At 41.0% G+C, this 25,772-nt stretch overlaps 1 protein-coding gene across 1 annotated transcript; it reads left to right on the top strand.

Moving 5' to 3' along the window:
• The first annotated feature begins 1,872 nt into the window (after nucleotides 1-1,872).
• Nucleotides 1,873-24,976, top strand: DNAAF1 (dynein axonemal assembly factor 1). The gene is made up of 13 exons (XM_063437792.1): nucleotides 1,873-2,006; nucleotides 2,088-2,199; nucleotides 7,291-7,375; nucleotides 10,415-10,506; nucleotides 10,629-10,850; nucleotides 11,534-11,700; nucleotides 15,160-15,281; nucleotides 15,418-15,581; nucleotides 16,755-17,102; nucleotides 18,318-18,427; nucleotides 18,667-18,735; nucleotides 22,958-23,270; nucleotides 24,442-24,976. Exons 1-13 carry the CDS (start codon nucleotides 1,947-1,949, stop codon nucleotides 24,528-24,530), a joined length of 1,953 nt encoding a protein of 650 aa, XP_063293862.1. The 5' UTR covers nucleotides 1,873-1,946; the 3' UTR covers nucleotides 24,531-24,976.
• Nucleotides 24,977-25,772: the final 796 nt, after the last annotated feature.

Here is a 25,772-nt window from a genome sequence, read left to right as displayed (position 1 = left end):
CATGCCCAGGGCCGCCATCAGTGCATGGCAACCCTCTGCAGTGTGCATCTGCTGGCTCCCTCCACAATGCGATCACCTCTCTCCCTGACAAGGTATGAAGCAGGGTGGGGGGGGGGGGGGGGGGGATAAAAAAGCAAAAATATACATAACTAAATGTTAAAAAATGTTTTACCCCCCCTATTTTACACACACACACACACACACACACTTTATTCTTACACAAGCACTCACTTCAATCACACTACATTCACTATACACACACTGCACTCACTACATACACACTACATTCAGTATACACTCTCTGCATTCAATATACACTCCCTACATTCACTATACACATTCTGCACTCACTACAAACACACTACATTCACTAAACACACCCTGCATTTACTACAAACAGACTACATTTACTATACACACTCTGCATTCACTACAAACACACTACATTCATTATACACACTGCACTCAATACGCACGCACTACATTCACTAGAAACACTCTGCATTCACTATACACTCACTACATCCACCATACAAACACACTATACATTCACTAGACATGATCTGCATAACTACACACACACACACACATTACATTCACTATACACACTCTGCAGTCAGTATAAATTCACGATACACACTGCATTCACTACACACACACTACATTCATTATACACACTCTGCAGTCACTATGCAGACACTACATCCACTACAAAAACACACACTATGCTGTCATTTTATAAACATACACTCTGCATTCACTATCCACACACTACATCCACTATACAAACACACCTACATTCACCACACAAACAGACACTCTGCATCTAATGCATACAAGCATTACATACATTACACAAACGTACAGTCTGCATCCACTATACGTAGCGCATCCACTACACACATTCTACATCCACTATACACACACCACATTCAGTACACACGCACACTTCATCCTTGTCGACGGACTCGAGGCACGCCCTGTGGGAAGACTCGGGGAGGGGCTCCGGGGGCACAGACCTTGAGCTGTGTTTGGGGCCCCAAAATTTCTGATGGCAGCCCTGTTCATGCCTCCAGAACGCTGTTCTCATAACTGTTCGGGAAGTTGGATGGGCAGCGGTACAGGTTTCCCGGGTGCTCGCGGGGTCGCGTATCTGAGATATAGTACATGGCCGTGAACGACATGTGTTCTGTTATACGAACGGCATCCACACAGGAAAACACTTGCACTAATAATCAATTTGTGGTTAACAGCCAGGGATGGTCGGTGATTAGGAGGTGCGAACAAGGGGACCACACAGAGTTGGTTCGGTAAATGAACGTGGGGTGTATGGACAGCCGAACAACCAGGAATAAAAGTGTATTAGGGGATCCATTCTGCTACAAATACATTTCTATGAGGAGCATTCAGCATCTCCATTCAGAGTGTAGGGACGCTTAACGTCAGCGCTGCACAGTGAACAGGAAGCATCTCTAGTGTCTGTCTGAGTGACTGTCACAAAAGGTATCCCTAGGCAACAATGTATGGAAAGACAGTGCTTACATTAAAATTCCTGCAAACACAGGCTATAGACACCAGAACAAGTAGTTGTTCTGCTGACTATAATATTCCTTTAATTTTTACCCTTTGGCACTATGGCTTGTGTGGACTGCATTTCCTTTTGATGCTTTGACACAGGTAATCACTGGGAAACAACAAGCTGTTCAGTCAGCAGTTCTGCAAGCTTTGCATACTTTATTAGAGTTAATAGTAACATGAAGTGAAGCCATGAGGTTAATGACCAGCAGAGTCCCATTCAGTGAGCTCCATTCCCAACACTGGGAGCCATCTTGTTGGAGACCAGCGCTGAGCGTGCACTAGCCGTAGTGACGTCGCCGAAGTTACAGAGAGCGCGTCGCTGATTGGCTGGAAGTTGCTGGCTCCTGGAATAGCGTTCGTTGGTTTCCATGGTGACCAGAGAGCTTTCTGAGTGTGGTTTCATAGCGGATCTATTAGCACGGGCTGCGGTAAATATAATCCGTGTGTTATTGTTGTTATCGCTGGTTAATATCGGTACATGTTATCTGTGTCTGTGCTCTCCCGTGCAGCCAGCAATGCTCACCAGAGGGGAAGATGTCGCCCAGGCGGTGGAGGGCTGTGGGGAGGGAGACCGGCTGATCCAAGAGACACGGAGTGACGGGACCTGTGAGCACTGCCCAGGTAATCCTCCTCTACCTGCAGGAACAGAGCTCCAACCAGACACCACTGCACACACCCACTAATACAGAGAGTGCCTGACCCCCAATAATCACCCTAATACAGAGTCACTGCCTGAACCCCAATAATCACCCTAATACAGAGTCACTGCCTGAACCCCAATAATCACCCTAATACACAGTCACTGCCTGAACCCCAATAATCACCCTAATACACAGTCACTGCCTGAACCCCAATAATCACCCTAATACACAGTCACTGCCTGAACCCCAATAATCACCCTAATACACAGTCACTGCCTGAACCCCAATAATCACCCTAATACACAGTCACTGCCTGAACCCCAATAATCACCCTAATACACAGTCACTGCCTGAACCCCAATAATCACCCTAATACAGAGTCACTGCCTGAAACCCAATAATCACCCTAATACAGAGTCACTTCCTGAACCCCAATAATCACCCTAATACAGAGTCACTGCCTGAACCCCAATAATCACCCTAATACACAGTCACTGCCTGAACCCCAATAATCACCCTAATACACAGTCACTGCCTGAACCCCAATAATCACCCTAATACAGAGTCACTGCCTGAACCCCAATAATCACCCTAATACACAGTCACTGCCTGAACCCCAATAATCACCCTAATACACAGTCACTGCCTGAACCCCAATAATCACCCTAATACACAGTCACTGCCTGAACCCCAATAATCACCCTAATACAGAGTCACTGCCTGAACCCCAATAATCACCCTAATACAGAGTCACTGCCTGAACCCCAATAATCACCCTAATACACAGTCACTGCCTGAACCCCAATAATCACCCTAATACAGAGTCAGTGCCTGAACCCCAATAATCAACCTAATACAGAGTCAGATAGTGTCTGAACCCCAATAATAAGCCTAATACAGAGTCAGATAGTGCCTGAACCCCAATAATCAACCTAATACAGAGTCAGATAGTGCCTGAACCCCAAAAATCAACCTAATACAGAGTCAGAGTGCCTGAACCCCAATAATCAACCTAATACAGAGTCCGATAGTGTCTGAACCCCAATAATCAACCTAATACATAGTCAGATAGTGCCAGAACCCTAATAATCAATCTAATACAGAGTCAGATAGTGCCTGAACCCCAAAAATCAACCTAATACAGAGTCAGATTGTGCCAGAACCCCAATAATTGACCTAACACAGAGTCAGTGCCAGAACCCCAATAATCAACCTAATACAGAGTCAGTGCCAGAACCCCAATAATCAACCTAATACAGTCAGTGCCAGAACCCCAATAATCAACCTAATACAGAGTCAGATAGTGCCAGAACTCCAATAATCAACCTAATACAGAGTCAGAGAGTGCCAGAACTCCAATAATCAACCTAATACAGAGTCAGAGAGTGCCAGAACCCCAATAATCAACCTAATACAGAGTCAGTGTCTGAACCCCAATAATCAACCTAATACAGAGTCAGATAGTGCCAGAACCCTAATAATCAATCAAATACAGAGTCAGATAGTGTCTGAACCCCAATAATCAACCTAATACAGAGTCAGTGTCTGAACCCCAATAATCAACCTAATACAGAGTCAGTGCCTGAACCCCAAAAATCAACCTAATACAGAGTCAGATAGTGTCGGAACCCCAATAATCAATCTAATACATAGTCAGATAGTGCCAGAACCCTAATAATCAATCTAATACAGAGTCAGCTAGTGTCTGAACCCCAATAATCAACCTAATACAGAGTCAGTGCCTGAACCCCAATAATCAACCTAATACAGAGTCAGATAGTGTCTGAACCCCAATAATCAATCTAATACATAGTCAGATAGTGCCAGAACCCCAATAATCAACCTAATACAGAGTCAGTGTCTGAACCCCAATAATCAACCTAATACAGAGTCAGATAGTGTCTGAACCCCAATAATCAACCTAATACAGAGTCGGTGCCTGAACCCCAATAATCAACCTAATACAGAGTCAGATAGTGTCTGAACCCCAATAATCAATCTAATACATAGTCAGATAGTGCCAGAACCCCAATAATCAACCTAATACAGTCAGTGTCTGAACCCCAATAATACACCTAATACAGAGTCAGATAGTGTCTGAACCCCAATAATCAATCTAATACATAGTCAGATAGTGCCAGAACCCCAATAATCAACCTAATACAGAGTCAGTGTCTGAACCCCAATAATCAACCTAATACAGAGTCAGATAGTGTCTGAACCCCAATAATCAATCTAATGCATAGTCAGATAGTGCCAGAACCCCAATAATCAACCTAATACAGAGTCAGTGTCTGAACCCCAATAATCAACCTAATACAGAGTCACTGCCTGAACCCCAATAATCACCCTAATACAGAGTCAGTGCCTGAACCCCAATAATCACCCTAATACAGAGTCAGTGCCTGAACCCCAATAATCAACCTAATACAGAGTCAGAGAGTGCCAGAACCCCAATAATCAACCTAATAGAGTCAGATAGTACCAGAACCCAAATAATCAACCTAATACAGAGTCAGAGTGCCTGAACCCCAATAATCAACCTAATACAGAGTCAGATAGTGCTTGAACCCCAAAAATCAACCTAATACAGAGTCAGATTGTGCCAGAACCCCAATAATTGACCTAACACAGAGTCAGTGCCAGAACCCCAATAATCAACCTAATACAGAGTCAGTGCCAGAACCCCAATAATCAACCTAATACAGAGTCAGTGCCAGAACCCCAATAATCAACCTAATACAGAGTCAGATAGTGTCTGAACCCCAATAATCAACCTAATACAGAGTCAGTGCCAGAACCCCAATAATCAACCTAATACAGAGTCAGTGCCAGAACCCCAATAATCAACCTAATACAGAGTCAGATAGTGTCTGAACCCCAATAATCAACCTAATACAGAGTCAGTGTCTGAACCCCAATAATCAACCTAATACAGAGTCAGATAGTGTCTGAACCCCAATAATCAACCTAATACAGAGTCATAGTGTCTGAACCCCAATAATCAACCTAATACAGAGTCAGTGTCTGAACCCCAATAATCAACCTAATACAGAGTCAGATAGTGTCTGAACCCCAATAATCAACCTAATACATAGTCAGATAGTGTCTGAACCCCAATAATCAACCTAATACAGAGTCAGATAGTGCCAGAACCCCAATAATCAATCTAAAACAGAGTCAGATAGTGCCAGAACCCCAATAATCAACCTAATACAGAGTCAGATAGTGTCTGAACCCCAATAATCAACCTAATACAGAGTCAGATAGTGCCAGAACCCTAATAATCAATCTAATACAGAGTCAGTGCCTGAACCCCAATAATCAACCTAATACAGAGTCAGTGCCTGAACCCCAATAATCAACCTAATACAGAGTCAGATAGTGTCTGAACCCCAATAATCAATCTAATACAGAGTCAGATAGTGCCAGAACCCCAATAATCAATCTAAAACAGAGTCAGATAGTGCCAGAACCCCAATAATCAACCTAATACGGAGTCAGAGAGTGCCAGAACCCCAATAATCAACCTAATACAGAGTCAGAGAGTGCCAGAACCCCAATAATCAACCTAATACAGAGTCAGAGAGTGCCTGAACCCCAATAATCAACCTAATACAGAGTCAGAGAGTGCCTGAACCCCAATAATCACCCTAATACAGAGTCAGAGAGTGCCTGAACCCCAATAATCAACCTAATACACAGTCAGAGAGTGCCTGAACCCCAATAATCAATCTAATACAGAGTCAGAGAGTGCTGGAAACCCAATAATCAACCTAATACAGAGTCAGAGAGTGCCAGAACCCCAATAATCAACCTAATACAGAGTCAGAGAGTGCCAGAACCCCAATAATCAACCTAATACAGAGTCAGAGAGTGCCAGAACCCCAATAATCAACCTAATACAGAGTCAGAGAGTGCCTGAACCCCAATAATCACCCTAATACAGAGTCAGAGAGTGCCTGAACCCCAATAATCACCCTAATACAGAGTCAGAGAGTGCCTGAACCCCAATAATCAACCTAATACAGAGTCAGAGAGTGCCTGAACCCCAATAATCAATCTAATACACAGTCAGAGAGTGCTGGAAACCCAATAATCAACCTAATATAGAGTCATATAGTGCCTGAACCCCCACAATCCCACCTCATATAGAGTCAGATAGTGCCAGAACCCCAATAATCAACCTAATACAGAGTCAGTGCCAGAACCCCAATAATCAACCTAATACAGAGTCAGTGCCAGAACCCCAATAATCAACCTAATATAGAGTCAGTGCCAGAACCCCAATAATCAACCTAATATAGAGTCAGTGCCAGAACCCCAATAATCAACCTAATATAGAGTCAGTGCCAGAACCCCAATAATCAACCTAATACAGAGTCAGATAGTGCCTGAACCCCAATAATCAGCCGAATACACAGTCAGAGAGTGCCAGAACCCCAATAATCAACCTAATACAGAGTCAGATAGTGCCAGAACCCCAAGATCCAACCTAATACACAGTCAGATAGTGCCTGAACCCCACCTCATATAGAGTCAGATAGTGCCAGAACCCCACAATCCCACCCAATATAGAATTAGATAGTGCCAGAACCCTGTAGGAGTATATTATGTAGTATGGAATCAGAGAGCGACCAACCGGCCCTGAAACCCCCTAATAAAGAGTCACTGCCTGAACCCCAATATCCCACCTAATATAGAGTCAGAAAGTGACCAACCAGTCCTGAGACCCCCCCCTGATATAGAGACACAGAATGACCCCCTTAAGACCCCCTAATATAGAGTCAGAGAGTGATCGACCAGCACTGAGACCCCTCTATTATAGAATGCCAGAGATCCACCTAATATAGATAGTGCCTGCTGAACCCCAAGATCCTGCACTGCCATGTTACCTCCCCCCAATACCAAGTCAGGGTACTCTCACAATCTCAAGACCCCTCTTAATACACTGAGTTAGAGACTGTCTTGTTGCACCCCTCCGTGTACAATCCTTTGCTACGTACCTGTCAGTGCAAGAAAATGCAATCGATTTCATGATTTTTATTCTGTCTTTTTTTTCTCAATTAAGATAAAACGACAAAGCCAGAAACTGAGAACCAAGAGGGACAGATCTGTCCACCAAATACCAAAAAGGAGAAGGAGAGCGGACCCAGGTGATCATTGTGTTGACTCATCTAAACCTAAAAACGTTTATTGTCTAATAAATATTTGCTACAAAGTTTAAACTATGATTAGTAATGTGAGCATAAACCTAGTTACTTGAGACATGTCAACTGTGATAGAATTATAGGCAGCAGCTGTGAAAGGGTTAAAAACAGAATTTGTGGAATTTGCTTAACCCCTTAAGGACCAAACTTCTGGAATAAAAGGGAATCATGACATGTCACACATGTCATGTGTCCTTAAGGGGTTATACATTGTTTTTCTTTTTTACCTACATGTGCTCTAATATCTGTGTGAATGGATGCAATATATGGCAAGGTTCACGAATGACGTAACCAAAGTGCTAAAGGAGTGGGCCTGTAGTGGATGTACATATATATATATATATATATATATATTATATTATATTATATATTATATTATATTATATATATATTTTTTGGATATTCTTTATTTTTGCTCAGGTCACATTTTATGCAAGACAAAGGCACCACATAGTCGTTACAGGTGCAATGTGTAATAACTGGCATTAAAGGAACACTATAGTCACATAAATTACTTTAGCTTAATAAAGCAGTTTTAGTGTATAGATCATTCCCCTGCATTTTCACTGCTCAATTCACTGTCATTTAGGAGTTAAATCACTTTGTTTCTGTTTATGCAGCCCTAGCCACACCTCCCCTGGCTATGATTGACAGAGCCTGCATGAAAAAAAAAAAACTGGTTTCACTTTCAAACAGATGTAATTTACCTTAAATAATTGTATCTCAATCTCTAAATTGAACTTTAATCACATACAGGAGGCTCTTGCAGGGTCTAGCAAGCTATTAACATAGCAGGGGAAAAGAAAATCTTAATTAAACAGAACTTGCAATAAAGAAAGCCTAAATAGGGCTCTCTTTACAGGAAGTGTTTATGGAAGGCTGTGCAAGTCACATGCAGGGAGGCGTGACTAGGGTTCATAAACAAACGGATTTAACTCCTAAATGGCAGAGGATTGAGCAGTGAGGCTGCAGGGGCATGTTCTATACACCAAAACTGCTTCATTAAGCTAAAGTTGTTCAAGTGACTATAGTGTCCCTTTAAGCAATAAAGTACAACAGGTGTAGAGCAAATAAGTACGTGCAAACTGAGGTTTTTTAAAATATAAAAGATATCAAAATAAACAATAATAATGGTCTTAAAACTTTTTGTTCACTGAAACAATGTGAGAATTGTAAGAAGTGTGCCGTGGGCTATCCCAGAAAGGATTATGAAATCTACAGGAAAACGGGCACAAGTAGGGAGGCAGTAGGGTTATGACAACAGAGTAGGTGCTATATAGTACAGCTAATGGAACCAGAGTGGGTAGAGATTGGAGAGTCATGGAAATAAAGCAAACCAAATGCAATATGTCGTAAAACATGAAACAAAAAGTTCGGACGGATTCAAGCCTCGCCATAGCCTGTACAGGACAAATGGTGAGATTGCGCCAACCGTCCCAGACTTGCGTCCCTGCGAGGGAGGTGAATCCGCAGATACCCCCCAGACTGATGCATCCTGAGGTTGAGTATGTGGGAACATCTTGCCATCCTTCTCAGCCAGTAGGCAACGTGGGCCTCCTCTGTATGGGATCGTGGCATTCTGAAGTAGCTTTGCATTGGTGCGAAAATAAAATAATCCCAGAAGAAGACTTCAGGTTCAGTAAATGTATATTTGTGTCCTGATTCACCAGAAAGCATTATTGGGGTTATAAAACCTGAGAATTAATACACTTTAACATGAAAGTGGCCATAAGTAAAAAACTGGTTTTCTAAACGGTCAATCCAAGTACACAGTACTATGTCATTTAATGGATTCACATGCAACGAACATAACTTGGAACAGAAGGCAGGGAGTGCCCCTACTTGTTAGAGATCACACCCCATATGCAGTTAGGGTAAAAGCAATTATGCAATTGTATTATGCAAGTTGTTATGGAATAAATATCCTTGCATAATATGGTTTTCAATGGTAAACAAGTGACTAAATCAGGGGTGCCCAAAAGGTAGATCTTGTGATGTTGTAGAACTACAAGTCCCATGATGCATGGCATGCCTTTGGAATGCCTTTAGAATGACAAAGCATCGTGGAAGCTGTAATTTTAAAATATCTGGGGATCTACCTTTTTGGGCACCCCTGGTATATATGTTTGTAGAATGCATGACGTTTTGCAACTGATAAAAAGTTCAAGCAGCTCAAGAGTCTTAAAGATTACAGGTAAAACATTATAAAGGATGAACAACATGCAGCAGAAAGAAGGGGATTATTTGGAGATGGGAGAGAATATTTATGGAAAAGATGCTATAATGTTCATATACGCTATCAGGTTTATTTACTAAATTGAGAATTCAAAGTGAATTTTCAATTTAAGGTCAAAATAATAAAAATGGAAAAATTCTCTAATTCAGCTATGCTTTCACTTTGAATACTCTGACATAAAAAATTTGAAAATCACTTTAAAATTCTAATTTTAGTAAATAAACATGTATTTGTTTGTACTTGGTAACTTTCCATATCGCGTTGCCCAGAGATCGTCTTTATGGAAACACTGTCCGGCAAAACGTAAATGGCCCTGCCACGAAAGATATTGGTATCAACGGTCCAAAAGATATAAGTAGCAACGGTCCCATGTTTACCTTTTGCAGTATATACCTTTTATATTTACATTTTCAGATATATTTCAAAAACCTAGCAATCCCTGACTATCTGAATGCTCGTTCTTCCCTATATACTTACTATATACTTTTTTTTTCTACATATATCTATTCTATTAAGACCACCTTCTTTATTCTTGTCCCATTCCAATCTCATAGAACTATATTCACCATAACCTATATGCCTCCTGTCCCCCACAAATTATTCATCAAAGACTGATGAAACCCAGTGCCTGGGTGGAGGTGATTAGATTATTAGTAGTTAAATATGTTGGTGAGACATATATCTACTCTTCAATATTTCAACAAACTTTTAAATTTTAAACTAGATTTTTTTTTGCCTTTTTTTTTAAGGATAACTAAAAAGTTCCTGCGTGATCTCTGCAAGCAACATAAACTATACATCACTCCCTATTTAAATGACACATTATATCTTCATTACAAAGGTTGGTAGGAAGTAGGAAATATGATTCATAGGTTTCAGAAAATGGAAACGATATCGGATCGGATTTTTCATAACGCATTGGTTTTCCCTTGTACATTTACGACTTCCTTTACTTTCAACCAGGGTTCATGCATATAGAAAATTTGGAGGAATACACTGGTTTGAAGTGTCTTTGGCTAGAATGTAACGGCCTGCAAAAGATCGAAAATCTGAATGCACAGAAAGAGCTGAGATGTCTCTTCTTGCATCAAAATATTATCAACAAAATTGAGAACCTTGAAAACCTGCAAAAGCTTGACTCTCTTAACCTGTCAAATAACTACATCACGACGATTGAAAACCTGTGTGAGTCTTTGCACTGTTTTATCCTACAGGTCAAATATAGGCAGTAGTAGCAACGATCTAATCAGAAATGAGCAGTATTACAGATATATAATTGGCTGAGAGTGTCAGCTGACTGAATGTAGCCAATCAGAGCTCCAACTGACTGTATGAAGGGTATGATTACAAGGAAGTGTGTCATCTCTGCCTTAGCCACACCTCCAGAAGGGGCCAGACTATGGGTGGCAGGAACTCTTATTTATTGTTAAACTGCGCTAATTGATTTAAAAATGAGTGGGGGGGAGGGGGGGAGGGGGGGAGGGGGGGGGGAGTCCCTGGGGACTCCTAATTCAAAGAGGTAAAATGGTTACAGTGTCCCTTTAATATGTAGTTAGTTTGTTGCTTATAGTGTCAGTGTCCCTGTAACAAACTATAAGGGGGAAAATTCATATAGAAAGAGGGTCAAAACGTGTATGGGATTTGTTCAGTAGGTGCCAAAATATAGGGAGTTAAAAATATAATTGCAAAGTTTAGGTAAAAACAACCATGCTGTGATTATAGCTTAATTGGAGATTTTCCCCCCAATATATTTTCCTAAATTTTGCAATTTGGTTTACAATTCACAATAATTCAGTGTTTAAAGAATAAACTTCAAAGCCTTGTTGATCTTCTAACTGTAGTTCTTGTTTCAATGTTGTCTGTTTCAGCGTGTCTTCCAGTTCTGTCCACGTTGCAAATTGCCCACAACCAGCTGCAAACCATAGAAGATATAGAGCACCTTCAGGAATGCCCCTACATCCGAGTCCTGGACCTATCTCATAATAAACTGCAGGACCCTGCAATTATAAATATTCTGGAGAAAATGCCAAACTTAGTAAGTGACAGATCCACGCTGAAATACACACATTGCTTATTTTATAACAAATGTGTGTGTTTTTAAAGGGATACTTTCATTTGTAAAAATGCTTTCCACAGAATACTACACAAAATAGCATCCTGACTTTTTTGCGTGCTGACTCTTTTATGTTTAGGTTTTTTATTATTGCAAAAATTGCGATCACCACTAGTGATGTCGCGAACATAAAATTTTCCGTTCGCAAACGGCGAACGCGAACTTCCGCAAATGTTCGCAACCGGGCGAACCGCCATAGACTTTAATAGGCAGGCGAATTTTAAAACCCACAGGGACTCTTTCTGGCCACAATAGTGATGGAAAAATTGTTTCAAGGGGACTAACACCTGGACTGTGGCATGCCGGAGGGGGATCCATGGCAAAACTCCCATGAAAAATTACATAGTTTATGCAGAGTCTAGTTTTAATCCATAAAGGGCATAAATCACCTAAAATTCCTAAATTGTTTGGAATAACGTGCTTTAAAACATCAGGTATGATGTTGTATCGATCAGGTAGTGTAAGGGTTACGCCCGCTTCACAGTGACAGACCAAACTCCCCGTTTAATGCACCGCAAACAACCGCAAACAGTCCATTTGCACAACCACAAACTCCCCATTTGCACAAGGTTGGATACCAAACTAGCCATGTCCCGTTCCTTGTCCTCCTCATTGAAGGTCTCTTCCTCCACCCAGCCACGTACAACGCCAAGGGTCCCCGAAAGGTGACAACAAGCCCCCTGTATTTTTTTTTTAAATGTACACTACTGTTACACCAGATATGGGTTGCACTGGTGTGACACTGTGCCCTGGCAGGCCCTGAAACGCACACGTGTGAATGAAACTGACTGCTATTATTTCACAGTCAAATTTCTAGTTTTTTTTTTTAAATGTACACTACTGTTACACCAGATATGAGTTGCACTGGTGTGACACTGTGCCCTGGCAGGCCCTGAAACGCACACGTGTGAAGGAAACTGACTGCTATTATATTACAGTCAAAAAAGTTTTTGGTTTTTTTTAAATGCAAGCTATTGTGACACCAGATATGAGTGGTGGCACTGGGCAAGTGGGCACAGTATATGCTGTGAGCCTGACACACACGCTGGCAGGCAGGCAACTGCAATTAGATTACACAGAAAAAAAAAAAAGCAGACTGATGTTCTAGCCCTAAAAAGGGCTTTTTGGGGTGCTGTCCTTACAGCAGAGATCAGATGAGTCCTTCAGGACTGTAGTGGACACTAAATACACTAGCCTAGCTATCGATTTCCCTATTAAATCAGCAGCAGCTACACTGTCCCTCATCACACTAAGAATGCAGCTTCCGGGGGGCGGGGCCTAGCTGTCATGGAGGAAAGACGCACTTCGTGTGAGCTCCCTCAATATCTCACTTTAAGCGGCTATCAACAACTGAATTTCACCCCAGAAGGTGATGGCCCAGCAATGTTGCTCCTACCTGACCGACCCGACATGCTTAATAGCGGTCAGCAACTTGACAGAGTCTTACTTACCTCTGCGTGGCAAGTGTGGCCTGGTGCTCACCAGGCGGGAGAGGCGGACGATCTCCCAATCCTGGGATTCCCAGGAGCAGCTACTTCCCGGCAGGAGCTCCGTTAACCCCCCCCCCCCCTCGGACCGGTGGGGGTTATCCCGGTCCACCCCGAGAGGCTGTCTGGAGCTAATGAACGCACAGAGCACAGCTGCCCAGGCTGACATACTCATCTGCGACTCTCCCAATATGGCGGCAGCCGCGTGTCCTCCTGGTACCAGCAAAGCATGGCAGGATATTGAGTCTAAGCTGGACAGACTCTTTAATCAATTTTGGAAGCAAATAACAAGCAGAAAGCCCCAACAAGCTCCACCACAGCCCCAACAAGCTCCACCACAGCTAAGCGAAGCAGTCTCCATTAAAATCCACCAACGCAAAAGGCGTCGAAGACTGGACCGGAGGCACAAACAGAAATGCAGAGCCTGCCCCACGTCAAGCACTCGCCACCACAATCCCGCACCGGACGTGAAGCACCACCGGGACAGGTCCGACCACCCGACAAAACAAGCTTCCACCACCTCAAGCCGCGAACCCGGCACTCAGCCAGAGAATTGCCTTTGTTGTTCCAGGTATCAGGGACTCCCAGGGTCTGCACGTGGCGCCCAGAAGGGATCGGATGAGCACAAGCAGTAAACAGCAGCCTGCCAAGCATGTCCCACTATAGCCGATCCTCCACACCATGCCTTTGATCACATGAACTGCTCTCTGCACATTAACTAATCGTAAAGTAGCGAGCGTTTAAACATGTCATTATTTCACCTCCTAAAGAGTTTATTGTTGTAGTTACTTACATGCCTTTACCTTAACCGTTCATGTATTATGTTATTCATTAGTCTCATCTCATGGGGCGTAACACTTGATTTATAACTAGTGGTGGAGCTGCTGATATAAATACACAGTTGATAACGTGCAAGCTACACCCTAAACATGACAGCCATCTTTCACAACAATGTACTGCTATATACTCATACCCTCAGTGCAATTAGCCATGATATACGCACGTTCAGCCTAGCATGCTCAAATATAACACACTTGTGTCTAAAAAAATAAAAATACAAAAAAAATAATAAAAAAAAAAGAAAAAGAATGCAGCTTCAGAATTAATCTAAATTGTATGCTGTCTAGGAGGTGGGAGGGAGGGTCTGCTGCTGATTGGCTGGAATGTGTCTGCTGACTGTGAGGTACAGGGCCAAAGTTTACTCAGTGATGACGAACAGGGGGCGGACCGAACATCGCATATGTTCACCGTCCGTGGCGAACGCGAACAAGCTATGTTCGCCGGGATCTATTCGCCAGCGAACCGTTCGGCACATCACTAATCACCACTGCTATTTCCATCAAAAGACCTCCCATTCTAAAGAAGAAGTGGTCCGGTACCTATGGGAAAATTATTGGAGAGTTTATGGAAAACATAACTCTCGTATTTATTATCCTGCAGAACTTCATAGAACCACATATCATGTGGAATACATCTGGTTGCTTTGATTTCACTTACTAAAATAAACGTGAGCTTTAATTGACTTACACAAGCAGTTCCACTTATTTTTAGTAAATTAATCCACTTCAAGATGGTTGATTGTATTTTTATGCATCTGCTGTACATATTCCATAAACCCCTGCTACACTATCAGAGATTGCACTAAAGCTTGAAGTTTTGTGAATTTCAAATTTTAGGAGAAAAAAAATATCCAAGTAGCCTATGTTCTCAGCTTGGCCATTTTGCTTAAAATTTTAAATGCTCTTTGTCTTAATGATAATTCACACTTATTGAATAAACCTGCGAGTGACAGTAAGCAGAGTATATTGGTGCATGTTGTCTTTTTTTTTTTAAGGGTTTAAAAAATGACACGTACCTCCTTCATATGTGTCCTGTTTTTATTGCTTTCCTCTAGCATGTACTGAACCTTTTAGGAAATGATGTTATCAAGAGGATTCCTAATTACAGAAAGACGGTCACCGTCCAATTAAAAGAATTGACATATCTGGATGATAGGCCAGTCTTTCCAAAAGACAGGTAATGACATGTAGTAAAACGGAATGCTTAGTCAAAATGAAACCTGTTTTATTGGACTATTTTGGTACTGTCTGTCTATTTCTCGTGTTGTGTATTTTATTTATTTTTTGTACTGTAATCGCTGTCTTTTCTATAGAGCATGCGCTGAAGCCTGGGCTAGAGGTGGTCGCGAAGCTGAAAAGGAAGAGAGAGAAAAATGGGAAACCAGAGAACGGAAGAAGATCCAAGACAGTCTTGACGCTTTATCTGAGATTAAGAGAAAAGCGGAGGAGAGAAGAAACCAGAAAGATATGGAGAAAGGTACTCATGGCAGTATTTCATTTACTAGTTCCTAAAATACAGATCTGTAAGTAGGACTTTGAGTAAGGAAATAAAGTTATACCTGTTATGTACATTTATTGAAATTGTATCCATACATTTGCCATCCAAACTGTTAGCAAATATCTAGATTACTGCTTTGTTCGGCTTGGTTTTTTAAATAATTCCTCTGTACGGTGGAAAAGAGGTATCAGTTGAGTTTCTTTACTTTGAGTAAATATAGCTCTTACTCTATATGTTCCCCTGGCAATCTGACCTTATCACTTACACCATCTTCAGATGACAGGTTCGCATTAAATATACTGTAATGTCAGTGTTGGGTTGCCATGGTGAATAAAGCAGCCTAACCTTGTATAGTAACTCATAGTAAGGTGGTAGAAATGTCACTCTGGTCTAGCACATCGTTTGAGATCAACCTCAAAAGAGTCCTTGGCTTCTCCAGGAAATTGTTAGTTTTACATTACCTGAGACACTGGCTGTATTTTGCAAACATTGGCTTATCCGTAAAGCTATAATAGGGGTTTGTGAAAAACACATCAATCTGTTATCGAGCTAGCTGTTCCAGATAAAATACCAATGTCTTCTGGGATGTGAAATTAAACTTTCCGTAGGGCACCAAAGGTGTGCACAGGTTCTTCATTATTGGGACTTTATTTCCAGAAAACACTAAGATGTATATTTAGTATAAAGGAAAATAAACACTCAGTGTTACCGTGTGTCAGTGTCTCTCGTGGTTTGTACCTATTTTGCTAATTCTTCCTTTATCAAACATGTCAAATTTGTTTATAGAAGAGAAGAACGTGAGTTTACTTAATAATACTGCTTACTTTTTAAAATGTATTAGAGGAATGACAAGCAACACTTTGCCTTGGCTATTGTAGAGTCCCCATATTTCCCATAATGCTTAGCAAGTGTTATGGTATTCTAATCTTAGCATTATTGGAGCTGCCTTTAGGCACTTAGTACTACAGTTCAGAGTAATATTTTGTTGCATATTTATGGCATTTTGCAAATGAAAGAATCTCTCTCTAACGTGTGATGCTTTGTTAAGATGTTGCCTTTAATGTAGATTCTTTAATGATATAATATCACTCTGGGCACAGAATTTAAAAAAAAAAAAGGTCGTGGATGCACCATACTTATATTATTTTTCAGGGCCACTCCCCAAAGAGGACCAGGCAGGTTTGGAGGACCAAGAAATCCTTTGCAGAAATAAAGAGTCTAAAGCGAAGATCAAGACATTTGTGGAGGATGCCTTTAGAGCCAATGAAGAGCTTTGTGAAGATACAATAAGAGCAGACAGTACATCATTGCCTTCTGTGCTGATCCAGACACAGCTTAAAGATGAAGAGAAGGTGGATGAGGTTCCACCTAGTGAAAAGACAGAATGCGTATCAGAGGACGAGGGAGAAAATCAACAAAGAAATAATTCAAAACGTAACAAGGAAATTTCATGTTCTTTGGATACACAGACCACACTCACCAATGACATTATAAGTGAAGGTATCCAACATAATTTATTAATTCCGCTACATTCTATGTATTTCCAGGCTGTCCATTCACTCTTAGATAATCAAGGTAGATAAGACGGGCCTTTGTTGGACAATATAGATGCTATCAGACTTACAGCATTAATTTCTACACATTCCATTTGTTTCTCTCTCTTCCTCTGACTGGCTATTGCTTTGTCCATAGATAGCTTTATCTTTTATCTTTTTATCTTTTGTGTAATGGATTCTCTTGAAATGTAATTACTCTTCTGATCGATCTTCCATATCTTAACATTGCTCATCTCTGCCCATTCTGTGCCCCTTGATTGTATTATTTTTAGGGTATTTTCACTAAATGTTGGGAAATCCAAAGGGAATTCAAGAGAAACACTTATGCCTCTAAAGCACCTCGGGGTTAATTGCATGCCCCCTTGTTCCCATTCATAAAAGTTCAGATTTCAAAATATACTGGCACTTTTATAAATTGGTTAGGATATTATAATCCACATTCTTTTTTCTGCCTCTCTAAACCTCACTTTTTATTCTTTATCCAAATTTGATAGAATATCCATGTTCTTTTCTATTATTACACTTACCGGTACCTAATATACTAAGAGCATCCTTTGCATATTCCCTTCCCATCCCTTGTCTTTTTATTTTCTCCTTCTTTGTCTTGTTATATTAAAGGACCACTATAAGCACCCAGACCACTTCAGCTTAATGAAGTGGTCTAGGTGCCAGGTCCAGCTAGGATTAAACCTTTTTTCTATAAACATAGCAGTTTCAGAGAAGCAGAGAAACTGCTATGTTTATATTGGGGTTAATCAAACCTCTAGTGGCTGTCTCATTGAGGAGAGTTCCCCTCCCAGCGCTGGAGAAAGAGGTAAGTTTAACCCCTTCCACACCCTAGAGCCCGGCGGGAGGGGGACCCTGAGGGTGAGGGCACCCTCAGGGCACTATAGTGCCAGGAAAACGAGTGTTTTCCTGGCACTATAGCGGTCCTTTAATATTTGCCTCTTTCTTTCTCATTCATATTACCTGGCATTATTTAATTTCCTTAACCCCTACTTAAAAATTAGATTCACTAATGCTCTATCTTTATATCCAGTTTGATGCTGCCTCCTCACGTGGCATGACAATATCCTTCATTAATACTTCCTCTAATCACCGTCTCTTTGTAAAGTGCCATTTATCTAGTACTTCATTTCCGTAATTCTTATTTTTCTAGTGTCACAAGTTAAGATGACCAGGGAAGGTGCCTTCACTACAGACCTCAAAGATACAGAGGACATTGAGACTATTCACTTGGATTCCACATCTGCAAAACTTTATATTGATGTAAGTAGCACCTGGATCAGAGTTACTTGGTTCGTTATTTTTACATGCCCAATCCTGATACAAGTTATCCTCCCTAGAGCCACCTCCCATAATTTGACATTTATAATCCTGTATGATTATAAATTGACAGTGTCTTAGCCTGGCAAGCCTTTGTAGCTCCACCTTTGCTTGTCCTTACTTGTTGAAATGTAACTGTATTAGTATTTTACAAGATGTTCATTTCTTTCTGTCTTGTTTAGGATTTGCCAGATTTGGAGGAAGTGGATGTTGATGAGCTCATTACGAATGACAACATAAAAACTGACCAGGTATATTTGGTGCTAATGTTACAAGCAGTATCGTAATAAACGCATGGAGAATACCCCGCTAAATAACCCAGCAACAGAGCCAATAATAATAATGGACCTCATTTTTCATCATCGCAGCCTGGGGCAAAATGTACCACTATTATCAGTCATAATGCTTACTTTTAGAGGTAGAGTTCTAAAGTGGTTATTTGGTCAGGTCAGAGCAGAGAGTTCTTCGGGATGATGATGATATCGCACTCTGGCTTTCAGTCTTTGTCATATCCATCAACATATGAAATGTTCTTACTAATAAAGAATTGTTTAGAACATCAGTGATACCAAGTGCAAGCTCAGGTAATAGCACCCAGTACTGAGATTATTTTCAGAAGACTGGTGATAAAATGAGGTGAATACAAGCTGAAACAACTTCACTGAAATTAACAAGCTTTCTGATATCTGCTGTTACAATGCAGATCAAAGAGTCATATTCAACTATCCGAAAAAAGTTTTTACTGGTATGAACGATACATTGCCTTCCTAAATATCATTATTTCTTCTGTGCCATCCTCAAAACAAGGATATTTTTTATTTTATTGACATTGTCAATATCTTATTAATATCAATATGTACTGTCATAATTCAAATGTAAGCAGCTTTGGAGGTCCACAATTGTATCACATGTCAACACCTTGCTAAAGGGACAATATAGGCACCCAGACCACCTTATCTCAATGAAGTGGTCTGGGTGCCATGCCCCTGTCATTTTAACCCTGTTACTGGAAACATTGCCGGTCAGCGGCATCGGCAATCTTGACATTGCAGGGTGATAATGCCTGTAGTGGCTGTCACACTAACAGCCACTAGAGGCGCTTCTGCTGAAATAGTCAAGTAAAACTTGGCTCTTTCAATTTGAAGGTCTTATAGAGACTATTTTATTTGTAGCGGAATTTTTAAAAGCATTGGATATGCTGAGAATATCAAGATCGATGAACTTAATCAATGAGGCAGAGAGACCAGTGCTCTGCAAGATGTAAGATGTGTAAAATCACATTTTCAATTCTCACATCCATCTATAAGTAGAGGAACATGTTTTTTTTTTTTTTTTTTTTTTTTTTAATTCTTTATTTTATTGTGCATGTTTTACAGATAGGTACCACAACGCCACAACAGCGTAATCTAGAACAGTGCCGTATGAACATTGGCATGGGAGACGGTGCACATTTTTATATAATGGAAAAGTTTTAAACAATGAAACACATAACAATTTAGGTCTGAGCGCTATGCAGTAAGGTTTATCGAGCATTTGCAGCATCCTGTATCTGGACTTAAAGTATTTCTTTAGCATTTGACATTGGACTGTTGTTGACAGTTAGATATAGTACGTGTAATCTCGGCTAGGCCTGTTGCGTTAGTTAAGTAGGGCTTCTGCCCTGATTAAGGTTGCACAAGGTGTGCAGTGAGCGAAACGTTGTAAAAATAGACATGCAAACACAAAACAGCAAAAAACATATGTACAGGTCCCGCCGTGGGGCACAAGTGTATGGAAGGCGGACATTGAGGCATAAGAGATCGAGATCAAAATAACTTATAACTTAAATTAATGCCGTGTGCCGCCCGATAAAATAAAGATGCCTGTTATAGCTTCAGAGGCTGGGTCTGCATTATTGAGGGGTGTGGATGGGTGTTCGGCAGATAACCTGTATGGTTTAGTAATTGGATAGCATACAGGTGAGGTTAGTTGCCCTGAGTGTCTGAGGTGGTGAGGGATGGTTAATCCCTGTGGTGTGTGATGTGGTTAGTGGTGAGGTGAACCTTGCTACTGACAGTGAGTGCCTTGGGCATGTATGGTGCTTCAGATGTCGGGCTAAACTATAGCTACTGAAGTCGGTGATGCTAGGTGGGGGCGGTTTGTGCGGCTCTGCAGCCCTGATGGCGTGGTTGCAAGGGGGGATGTGTACGGCTATGTGTTGTTCAGCAGCCATGATGTGCCGCCTATCGTGTAAGTGCTTTCTATGTGAGGGTGCATAGTAATACCGTTTCCCCAACATATTTACGACCATGCAAGCAGTATTAAGAGTGGGTGGTTTAGCCCTGCCAGTCTTTGAGAGTCCCTTAGGTGTGGGCCGGTTTCCGTACATCTTGGGTGGTCCCTCGTGGGACAAATGTCTCAGAAGTAGCAGGGTTCCATTCATGGCGCTTAGAGGGCTTGCTGTGTTGTGGAATAGAGTCTTGTGGAAGGCCCAAGATTGTTAGGTGCCTTCTCGCCTCCAGCAGATCTGTGATTAAATGCGTGGTTTCTCCATGGATCACCTGCAGTTTGTGGGTTGGGCGCCATTGGTACCTGATACCATGTGCACGGAGTAAGGCGGTGAAGGGCCGCAGTGTTGCGCGCCAGGCCATTGTTCCTTTGGATAGGTCTGCATAAAATGCGAGGGACATGTCCTCGAAGGCGTATGGAGTATTACCTCTAATGGCGGTCATGATAGCCTCCTTGTCCTGTCGCTTTTGGAATTTTACAATGAGGTCTCGGGGTGCCGTTTTAGGGGCCGTCGTTGGTTTAGGTATCCTAAATATTCCATCCAGGCTCACCCCCTTGGCCTGCTTCGGGGGGAGTATTTGGCATATGAGGCGCCTTATGATATGAGGCAGTTCAGTATCCGGGGCCGACTCCACTATGCCCCTGATCTTAATATTTTGGGCGCGGCGCGAGTCCTCCATAGCCGCCATTTTTTGCTCCACCATCAGGTGCTGTTGTTGTAGTGAGTTTATCTCCTGTTGGCACTCATTCATTCGCCGAGTAAGTTTACCGGAGTCTCGCTCCACAGATCCCATGCGGTCTGTCAGGCTCTTAATGTCCTTTCTCATGTCTGCCACATCAGCCTGGATATTCTGGCGGAGTTCGGCCAGCAGCTCCCGCATTTCGGCCTTCGTGACCGGTGCCTTGTCTGGCTGCGGTTTGGGCTGTGCTGGTGTCGGTGCTGTGATTAAGCCTGCGTCTTCAGGGTCTGAGAGTAGTTGGTCAGAGTCGTCGAGTTCGTCCATGTAGTCGGCCATGATGGGCTCTGGGACGCCATGTGCTCGCCTCCATAGATCCCCAATGCTTGTACCCGGTCGTGGCATTTCTGGTTTCTGTTTTTTAGTTTTCCTGCCCATTGCTGCCTTGTCTGTGAATGCAGGTCAGCTTTGTTTTCTGTTTGGGGGGTGAAATTTGTCGTTTTTTGGGCTTTATGCGTTCATATGTCTCGGAGCTCTCTGTAGATGCGACCTGTCGGCTCGGCTGTTGGCTCCGCCCCCCAGAGGAACATGTTTTTATTCCTAACGCTATAGTGTTCCTTTATTCTTTTTAAAATGAAAATATATGGTTTATGCACTTCACTGATCAAACCTATATTGTGGGTAATTTACAAAAATACATTTATTAAACAAAGGTAATATAACAATTACAAATAGATCTATTTCTCAAAAATCACAAAATAGGCAGATATGTCAAAGATACATTGGAACCAATCCACTAAGGGGGGGACAGGACAGACCACCTACCAAAGCCGAACGCATATCATGTCTTCATCAACAGCTTCACATCAGCAACCCACAATTCAGTGAAAAATACATTAAAACACAACCCTCCACAAGTGACCAATTCATTAACAAACTAACCCTTTACTAATCCAGGTTAAAAACGCCATCATAGATTAGAAAACATGTTACAAAAGAAAAATCCACATTGATTTTTAAAACCAGCTCGGCTCCTTAACTTGCCATAATTGCCTGTATTTAATTCATACCCATAAAACCTAGCTGTAAAAAAAAATGCTGCATTATGTGCAATAAAACACGTTTACTGACTATGCATAAAGTGGGTTCCCGCCTTACAATATTTAATGAAGGGTAATATAAAACACATTGTAGAAAAAAGGAACAAGTGAGCCTTATTTGAAAATGATTGTTTATTATTTATTATTGTGCTTTATATGTTGGGGAAGCGTCAGAACGTGCATATGTAACTATTCTTGTACCGAGGAAGGATAACATCCGATCTTCTCATTCACATGCTGAGAGCTGTAGGCCAGTCTCGTATGTCCTCACCATCACCACCTTTCTCCTTGATACATGTGAGCTGGAATGCAATTCAACCTGTTAAGATAAACCTGGCACATATTTAAGCAATAATATGTATCTCAGTGCTGTTACGGAGAACAGTCATTATTACATTACATGTCCATCTTATTCTTATTCGTTGTAGAAAATATATCGTCCAAAGATCGAGGTGATATCTGGTGACAGTGACGAAAGTGACAATGAATGGGAAAAAGAGGTTGGAACTGTAGAGATGAATGAGGATTTGCATTCTACAGAAAATGTGTTTATTCAACAAAGGCATGATCAGCCAGTGAATATGAATTGTCAAAAAGAACTTATATTTCCTAGTGATGTGGACAGGAGTCTACAAAGATCATCAAGACCCCTAATCGTGGAACTGGATTCAGGGGAAATAAATGTGAAAGTTGATGAAACAGAAAGTGGAAACGTAGATGTGAGCTCATCTGTATTTTCAGGTAATCACCGAATTTGCATCAAATCATTCTTTTTGAGTTATAGTTAAAGAACAAGTAAGTAAAAAACAAAACAAAAGTGACAACAAAATCATAGAAGAACCATTTTTCATAAATACACAATGTTACCTATTCCAGAGTTTTAGATGAAAGAATATTTTGTAAAACATGCAACTACATATATATGAGAAACACGCAAAAAGGAAGAATTGGATCAGTGCTTAGTGACCAAACAAAAAATATTTTAAAGGCAGCGTACCTAAAAGATATGGGACTCCCTCAAAAGACCCAAAAAACAATAGATCTAAAATATTTTTTACAAATATCTATTAAAAATAAAGGAATATATAAAACCTAATAATAGTAACATAAAGTGAACACAGAAATATAAATGGAACTATAACATGTGTTCATTCCATTCCACTTGTTGCTTACTTTTTCTTCTTCTCAATAAGTCTGTCTCATTTCCTATATCCAAGGGATGAAATGAGCCTACTATACAACGCTCTCTTTTCCCTGCCAAAATGTGATCTCTTCTAGCTTGACGGGCTCCCATTTTTGTTTCACAAGTTACAACTGACTGATACAGTTTGTTGCTTTGTAACTACTTCTTGTCTTTGCACTGCAGTATATTGTGTCATTCATTGCAAGAACGCCATCTAGCAGTCATAGGACTGCTCTTACAGCCAACTCAGACTTAGCAGTAGATGTTTATTACTGTCATATCATTACATACACTGTTGGTCCAAGTGGAAAAAAAACCAAAAAAAAAAAACTATAGTTGGGGTTCTGCTGATTTTCTTGTGATTTGATTTTCATGCTAATATATTTAATAATATTGTGTCCCTTTAAAACCCCATTACCTAGGGTTTTATTTTATAAATGTTATAAGAGGGTTATTGCCCATATTTGGTAGGACATTGATGGCATCCTGTTGAACTAGGTTCAACATTTTCTAGTTGCAAAATGTTAGACGTACAAAAACAACACAAATCAATTATTTCTAAAGAAGTACATGCATTATCAAAGCTAAAATAAATACAGTACATTAAATAATTGTATTATATAAGCCTAGACTGCGTTAGCCATACCACTAATTAATTATTTTGTAATATTGGATGGGGTCAGAGCTGTATAACTGATTAATGCTTTTTGTGGGATATTTCTTTTTCAGAGGACAAAGGAGAGGTCAAGGTGGAAGTCGTTTCTTTACCCGTAGGGCTCATGGAAGAGGAAGAAGATATTGAATTTGGGTTGGACTGAATAGTCTCTGGTTATTTTTTATATGTCTGTTACTGGGAAACCAAATTGTTACTAAACTGTACGTTTTAGATAGATTAAAGAGTAGAGATTCTCAGCCCACTCCGGTATTCGTTGATAATGCAGGGAAACCTCATCCATCAGAAATGTAACTGTAACAATGATATTAACCCACCAACAGTCCAGGTTTTATCAGTATCTCATAGCAATAAAACAGGGAAATATATAAATCCTGGATTGTTGGTGGGCCATGAGGACTGGTTTGGGAACCACTGTGTTGATGTGATTGATTGCCAACTGCCTAGATTAGTGAAAATGCGGGTATTATTAAAGTGAAATGACTCTCACACAAGATACTTTACTCAGTTTTCCTGTTTGTGTAAAAGTTTTGCCTAACTTTGGGCATTTATTTATCTATTAAACTCGTTGTTTCATTTGTGCTGGAACCTCCAGAAGACACAATTATGTGACATCGTGCCGGATGGTCAGGCAATAGGAAAGCATCAACAAAATTATTATTTAAATTTTATTTTCATTAAATGCAAATACAAAACTGCTGTAGTAAGTTGTGGATGTAAGAGTCCATAAGTCATCCTCTGTCTATCTATTTGCTCAATTTAACGTTTGGTTGGCTTGATAAATTACCAAACTCCACCAAAACTCAATATGTCTATTCTGGACAAATGGAAAGGCGGAGCCTGTAGTTGTGGGAGTGGTTTGTCCGGCCTATAAATTCCTCTGGGCCGAGACTTACTGGTTTAGCCCACCCGCCGCTCCCTTTATTAAGCATTCACTTAGTAGGCCCTCTTTTACAGGCCTACCCGAACGTCGGTTTCGGCACATCACAACCGACATGTACCACCACTGCTATAACTCAGTTTTTTGTCCCCGACTGGAACTAGACATTAAGGCAATAAACCACCACCGGCGTTGCCTTCAAAAATCCACAGAGCGGTCCTTGGTCACGGCTCAGAAAGTATGGATACAGCGAGGGAAAAAAGTATTTGATCCCCTGCTGATTTTGAACGTTTGCCCACTGACAAATAAATGAGCAGTCTATAATTTTAATGGTAGGTGTATTTAACAGTGAGAGACAGAATAACAACAACAACAAAAAATCCAGAAAAACGCATGTCAAAAAAGTTATACTTTGATTTGCATGTCAATGAGTGAAATTAGTATTTGATCCCCTATCAATCCGTAAGATTTCTGGCTCACAGGTGTCTTTTATACAATTGGTAACAC

The sequence above is a fragment of the Pelobates fuscus genome, chromosome 12 (assembly GCF_036172605.1).
Source record: "Pelobates fuscus isolate aPelFus1 chromosome 12, aPelFus1.pri, whole genome shotgun sequence".
Classification (NCBI taxonomy): domain Eukaryota; kingdom Metazoa; phylum Chordata; class Amphibia; order Anura; family Pelobatidae; genus Pelobates; species Pelobates fuscus.
Note: the sequence above shows the minus strand (reverse complement) of the source record. Positions and strands in the feature narration are given on the sequence as shown.